The sequence below is a fragment of the Parus major genome, chromosome 1A (assembly GCF_001522545.3).
Source record: "Parus major isolate Abel chromosome 1A, Parus_major1.1, whole genome shotgun sequence".
NCBI lineage: Eukaryota > Metazoa > Chordata > Aves > Passeriformes > Paridae > Parus > Parus major.
Window position 1 is genome coordinate 42,490,702 of NC_031773.1, and position 6,212 is coordinate 42,496,913.

At 53.3% G+C, this 6,212-nt stretch overlaps 1 protein-coding gene and 1 long non-coding RNA gene across 3 annotated transcripts in view; one reads left to right on the forward strand and one right to left on the reverse strand.

Annotated features, from left to right (window-relative positions):
- The window catches only part of LOC117244400, a 23,218-nt gene extending 21,409 nt beyond the window's left edge, over positions 1 to 1,809 (reverse strand). Inside the window, exon 1 of the long non-coding RNA XR_004497393.1 lies at positions 1,586 to 1,809. This is a non-coding gene — a long non-coding RNA (uncharacterized LOC117244400). The remainder of the gene's footprint in view (positions 1 to 1,585) is intronic.
- On the forward strand, positions 15 to 4,563 carry SOCS2 (suppressor of cytokine signaling 2). Of its 2 annotated transcripts, XM_033514223.1 has the most exons (4): positions 15 to 113; positions 258 to 411; positions 1,916 to 2,192; positions 3,092 to 4,563. In XM_033514223.1, the coding sequence occupies exons 3-4, from the start codon at positions 2,048 to 2,050 to the stop codon at positions 3,538 to 3,540; spliced, it is 594 nt and encodes a 197-aa protein (XP_033370114.1). In that variant the 5' UTR covers positions 15 to 113; positions 258 to 411; positions 1,916 to 2,047; the 3' UTR covers positions 3,541 to 4,563. The 2 variants fall into 2 exon arrangements, with proteins under 2 accessions (XP_033370114.1, XP_015482984.1); XM_015627498.3 differs by lacking the exon at positions 15 to 113 and having other exon boundaries at positions 165 to 411.
- Positions 4,564 to 6,212: the final 1,649 nt, after the last annotated feature.

Genomic DNA, 6,212 nt, shown 5'->3' on the forward strand with positions numbered 1-6,212 from the left:
CAGGGGCGGCGGCTCGGTGCGTCGGCCCCGGCTGGCCGCGATCGCGGCGGAGGCGCCGGAGCGGGTCCTGTCACATGATGCGGTTCCTGGAAAGTTCCTGGAAAGCAGCCTTTGTATGTAACCATCCCGGGAGGGGGGAGCGGCGGGGGCAGGATGCCCTCGCCTCGCAATCAAAGGCGAGCAGACCGCCCGCGCCGGGGAGAGGGGGGGGGAGCGGAGGGTGTTGTTTCCCCAGGAGCACCATCTTCCTCCGGCAGCCTCTGTCCGCCCCAGCACAACCTCGACGCTTCTCCCCGGCGGCGGGTGCTGTGTCTCCTCGGCCCCCCGACGCTGCCGGGACCTAGAACAACCTGATCGTCCCACCTCCAGGCGGCGGCAGCGACGGCCCCAGCCCCATCCCGCCGAGCCCGGGTGAGTCCCCTTGTCGTTGCTCCCCTCCGCCCTATGCCCCGCCGCGCTTCGAGAGCCGGCAGCCCGCCGCCCGCTCTCGGTACGGCGCTGCCGACCGCCGGGATGAAGGCACTCCCGGAGCCGGCGGCAGGCTGCTCCGGCGCTCCTCGCCTCGGCCGGGGGACGCCCGGCTGCAGCCAGCCGCCACCGCCTCGCAAGCCTTCCGTCCCCACCGAACTCCCGTGGCGGCGGCGCTTAGCGGCTAGGCGCTCCCGGAGCCTCCCTTTCAAAAGGGGTCGCGCCCGGACACCGCTGGCAGAGCTGCTCCCACCTGCGCTCGTCGGCCCGGCGCCCGCAGCCTCTCCGGTGACAGGCGCACCTGCGCCCGGTCACCGAGCCGGCGGCGGGAGCTTCTGCGCAGGGGAAGGAGGGGATGGGCTTTGTCGAGGGGTTCCCGGGTGTGTGCCTACATATGTTGGGATAGAAACCCGTCAGAACACACTATCAGTTGCCACTACAGTCTAATTTGGAAAAGTTTCTGAGCTCTGCTGCGGAACTTGTTAAGGGAGGAACCACTTCAGCATAACCCCTCACCTGGCGGCTGCTGCGCACCCGCAGGCAGAGGCTGCCCGGTTCGCAAGCATCGGCGGGGGGCTCCGGATCTTCCCCGTGAGCTCCGTCCCTTCTCTCCGGCCAAACCGGCTAGGCTCCCCGTCGCTGGTACTGCCCGGCTTTGTGTCGCTCCTGTTGTGGCGGTACTCCCAGGAGAGAAGAGGCTCGTTTTGTCCCTCCCGTTAGTTTCAGCCAAGAGGAAAGATTTTTTTTAAATTTTCTTTCCCCCCTAATATCAGCATTTAATGGAGCGGGAAAAGCATATTTCCTGCCCCGCTCTAATTATAGCGCGTCCTCCACCGCGCTGCCCCTTCCGTTCCCAAGCGGCCGGCGAGCCCCCGGAGCCGGCGCTGCCAGCATACCCGCCCCGCAACTCCTCGTTTACCCCGCTGCCCGAGAGGAGGTCTCCCACCCCAGGAGCATGGCCCATGCCGGGCTCCCGTTCCTAGAGGTACAACTTCGCGGATGACCTTACTGGAAGGCGTCGGTGCGTACCGTCCGTACGCCCCGCAGCGTGAAACCCGGGCAGCGCCGGGGCTGGGACCTCTGTCCCGCGCTGCTGGTTACCCCTCCTCTCTCATACCTTTACGGCTCTCCCCCACGACCTCCTCCCCAAAGCCCCAGAGCTGCCGTCCGGGCTCGCCTGCCCCAGCCGAGGGAGAGGGGCATCAGCGGGTTCGCCTTTTGCGATAAAGCGAGACCACCTTCTCGGGCCGCCGCAGCCGCCGAGGACAGGCTGGGCGGCGGGGGGGAGGAGATGTCCCTCCCCCGCTTCGCCGGGAGGTGATCTCTCGCCTCGGGTCCCTCCTCTGGATGCTGGGAAGTTCCGAAGCGGGATCGCCAGAAAGACGCTCTGCGTAGGGAGCGCCTCTCGCGGGGCTCGCCGCTAACCACGCTCTCTCTCGGCTCGCAGGCGGCGCCCGGGCTGGGGGCCGGGACCATGCACCCGGCGCGGCGCTGAACCCCGCGGCGGCGAAGCGGAGCCCTCTCCTGCCGGCAGCCCCCGACCTGCCTGCGAGCGGGGCCGCGCCCGCCGCCGCCGCCCATGACCCTGCGCTCCGCCGAGTCCCTGGAGAGCGCGGAGAGCTCCGGGGAGCGCTGGGGGCACCCCGGGGCGGCGGCGCCCGTTGCCGAGGAGTGCCGTGAGGCGGAGCAGCTGGCCGCGGCTATGGAGGAGCTGCGGCGGGCAGGTAAGCCCGGGCGGCCGGGAAGGGGGAAAGCGCCCTGGGCGGCGGCGCCGTCCGGGGGGAGGCAGAGCGGCTTGGCGGGGATCCCCGCCGGGCCGAGAGGGGATCCGGACGGCGGTGCGACGCCTGGCCATCGCCGCCCGGCGCTGCGAGGTCGCGTTCCCGCGGCTGAGAGGGGCGGCGACGACTCCGACCTTCCGCGGACTGCGGCGGCCGAAGCGAAAGCGCCGGCAGCGCCGCGCCCCGGCAGCAGCCCAGGATCTGCGGCCGGGAGAGGGCCGGGCGCTGCCGCCGGCCGGGGCGGCCGAGGCGCCGCATCCCCTCGGCCCCGCGTACCTGCGGTCCCCTCGCCGGAGCGGCGGCGACTCGCCCGGCCCCGCAGGACGCGGGGCTTGGTTGCGGGCGGAGGGAAGGGCTTTTTGTCTTTATCGCAGCCGCGCCAGGACCGCAGCTACCTCGCCGAAGTTCTTTTCTTATCCCTCTGCTTTCGATCGCTAGACAAAGCTCATTTCAACAGCAGCCTACTCCGAGTTACCCAAAGCGGGCGTTCTGCGGGCTGCCAGCCTGTGCCTTGCGGACGCAGCGCTGGCCCCGGCGGGAGAGCAGCAGGGAGCCGCGGGACGCGTCCCTCCTGCTTCAGGGGCGGCCTCGCAGTACTCTGCGGGAAAGTTTGTGCGTGTGCATGCATAGATATGAAAATAAAAAGTGACCTGGAAGGCTCTGTCAAAACGAGACATTGTAAAACAAATGAATTTAAATAGCAAATAAAAATTTACTGTGCCTGCAGGACTTTGGCTTTCAAACAACAGAAGAAATAGGTGACTAGAAGTATATCAGCCAGAGAGCAGCTTTTAAAACAAACAAGAATAAACAAATCCCCTCTTTCTCTCATCTTTTAACAGGATGGTACTGGGGCAACATGACTGTTGCTGAAGCCAAAGAAAGGTTACAGGATGCCCCCGAAGGGACCTTTTTGGTTAGGGATAGCTCGCATTCAGAGTATCTACTGACTATATCGGTAAAAACATCAGCGGGACCGACCAATCTACGTATAGAATATCAAGATGGCAAGTTTAGACTGGACTCCATCACTTGTGTCAGATCTAGACTTAAACAGTTCAACAGCGTTGTGCATTTGATTGAGTACTATGTTCTTATGTGCAAAGATAGAACTGAAACACCTTCAAATGGAACAGTTCATCTTTACTTGAACAAACCCCTCTATACGTCTGCTCCATCTCTGCAACACCGCTGCAGAATAGCTATAAACAAGAGCACAAATCAGATCTGGGAGCTGCCATTACCAACAAGACTAAAAGAGTACTTGAAAGAGTATCAATACCAGGTATAAATACGTTTTCTAAATGCCTCTAGCACAGAGTAACTTTTGAATGCAATTCTTTAAATCAGCCAAAGAACTGAGTAACCAGTTGTACGACTCGGCATGGAATTCACTATCAAAACAGTGGCAGTTCTGAGGGAAAGGTTTTTATTTCAGATGCTACAAAGGGAGACTTTATGTAAAATAATCCTAGTTTGCATCCTTGGGGGTTTGACAAGGTGGCATGCTATTCTTGCGAGGAGAGAGAAGCCAGGAATCTGTCCAGATTGTGTTGCTTTGTCAATAAAATGCTGCACTAGCTATCAAATGCTTATTGAAGCAGTGGGACCGGGAGAGACTTCATAAGTGGTCAGAGACATAAGGGAGTTTACAAGTATCTCAGTTGTCTGATTCCAAGATTAATTTGGTGCTGGTGTTCATATAATCCTAAAAGCTTAACTAGATCACACTGTGATAATCTTACTAAAGTTATGCAACTAATCAAATCCAGTCAGAAAAATGATCATGTATTCAGTTTTTATTGAACTACTCTCCTGCTTTTCTGTAAGCAAAGGAGTACTGTAAATAATGAGTCTAAAATACTGTTTTTCAAAGTTCTCTGAAAGCTGACCTTAAGAGGAAATGCTACATCTTTCACAGGAACCCAGTATATTGCTGATTATACCAGATTGGTATCCCAGAATCCTTAACATGTTAACATCTTCACAGTGGTGATGTATCCATGCTATTATTATTAAGCCTCTTTTGGTGGAGGCTTTAGAACTATATGCTTCAGACTTGCAGTTTCAATGTCAAGACATGGATTTCAGCAGTTACATGTGTCTTCTACAGTGTAGAATGTTTTCTTCAGGCTGTTTCCCAAAATGTGGGGAAATACGATGTGGATTTTTTTAAGGGGGTTGGTTTACTTTTTTCTTGTTTTTTATTTTCTTTTTCTTTATTTCTTTTTATTTTATTTTATTTTTTAACTTCCAATTCACCATTGTAGCTATCAGATGATTACTCAATAAAGTAAATCAAAGTGCACAACTATCTCCCAATCTTTGTATGTATGGATTTGCTACTATTCAGGAAAGAGTGTTCTTATATAGGAACTTATATAATTTCCCAGCTAATACTCAGATAAAAGCACATGTATCACTGAGGATGAATACCCCTGCTTTGCCTTTGTGGTGCTGCTCAAAAGTATAGCTGGATTACATTCAGATTAGTGGCTTAGGGGCTACCTGCTGAATTCCTGTAGTTGGGTATTAGCATAGGACACTGCTTTTTCTGTTACAGTAGTCTTCCAAACAGGAAGAGAAGACTAAGACCCTCAGTACCCATTCTTCAGCCCAAATGTAAAGTATTTAACAGAAAAAATACACAGGACAAGAATAATAGGAGAGCAGTAAAAAGAGAAGCAAGGACATGGACTCATCCTTAGTCAACAAATTAATAGTTTTAATTATTTCCCTAGCTTATTTGTTAATTAAAGCAAAGAGACCTGTACTTGAACAAGGAGGGTTGTCAAGACTTGCTGTAATCTAGCTTTGTCCAGGCTGAAATAGAAACAACATAAAATAATCCTGTTTTCTTTGTGACTTAACTGTTCTGTTGTACTGTCAGGACATTCTGTCCCTTCTCATAAATTCTGGGGCACCAACCAGCTTATTTATTGCATCTAAACTCCCAGTGTTATACACTCAGTTTTGTCTGTAACATGCTGGCAGAAATGAGTAGCTGAGCCTTTGAGAAAAAGAAGGCAGCAGGAACCTGAGGCAGAGTGGATAGCACCTTGGTATGACATATACTTGATATGTTCTTTTTCTTTCTATGCAAAAGGTGGGTTTCTCCTCTTCCATGGCTTAAATTTTCTGTCCCTGTTTTCAACTCAAGCTTTAGTATAGAAATGGGAGGAGTTTTCTTCTGAAAAACAAACCAAAATATTTTGTTATGTAAAATTTTCCCCCCGTCTTGCCAAAATGTATTTGGAAGTTTCTCACATTATATGGTGACCACCCTTTGGTTCCCATGCCCAAAGAGCTTATGTATTCTAGGTATGTGTCATAATCACACGGTTCTTGTCATCAGTCTTGCTAAGATCTGCCACCCTCAGGCTGAAGAGCTTTTCCTGTGAGCAGAGCCTGTCAAAAAACTGTGTTTCTGGGAACACTTTTCATTCTGATGAATCTTTTCTTACAGTTCTTGTCTAGCTCTACCATGTGGTGAGAGAACTGCTGTATGGAATAACTTTCATCACAGTCACAAACACTCTAATCTGCTGGTGTGTTAACATTCTACTACTGTGCTTTTTCTGCCAGGGTGATATGCTTGGGGTCTCAATGGTAAACACATTGTACTAAAGACCTTTAAAATAAATCCCTGGGGGTTTAAAATCATGAATACCAGTGCTGGAGCAAGCTGACTGAGAAGATAAGAGCATTGGGGTGCAATGAGACTGCTGTGTTGCAAATATAAGAAATGATTTATGGCTTGCTGCTGCCAGACCATGTAAGCAGTCACAGGCCAAGTGTACCCCACAGCACAGCCAAGCTCTGAGGAACAAGAAGGGGCAGATCAGAGAACCTTGTTTTTTTTAATAACAGTTCTCCAAAGCACAAGGGCAAATGACAGGCTGAGGACAAGGAGTGCTGGCAAAGTGAAAGGTGGTGATTCTCATAACTAATCAAGATTAGTTA

What these genes read in the sequence shown, in the direction of transcription:
- SOCS2 (XM_033514223.1), top strand. Translation starts at nt 2,048, where the DNA reads ATGACCCTGCGCTCCGCCGAGTCCCTGGAGAGCGCGGAGAGCTCCGGG. An exon ending in GGAGGAGCTGCGGCGGGCAG is followed by an intron (nt 2,193 to 3,091) that starts GTAAGCCCGGGC and finishes ATCTTTTAACAG; the next exon opens with GATGGTACTGGGGCAACATG.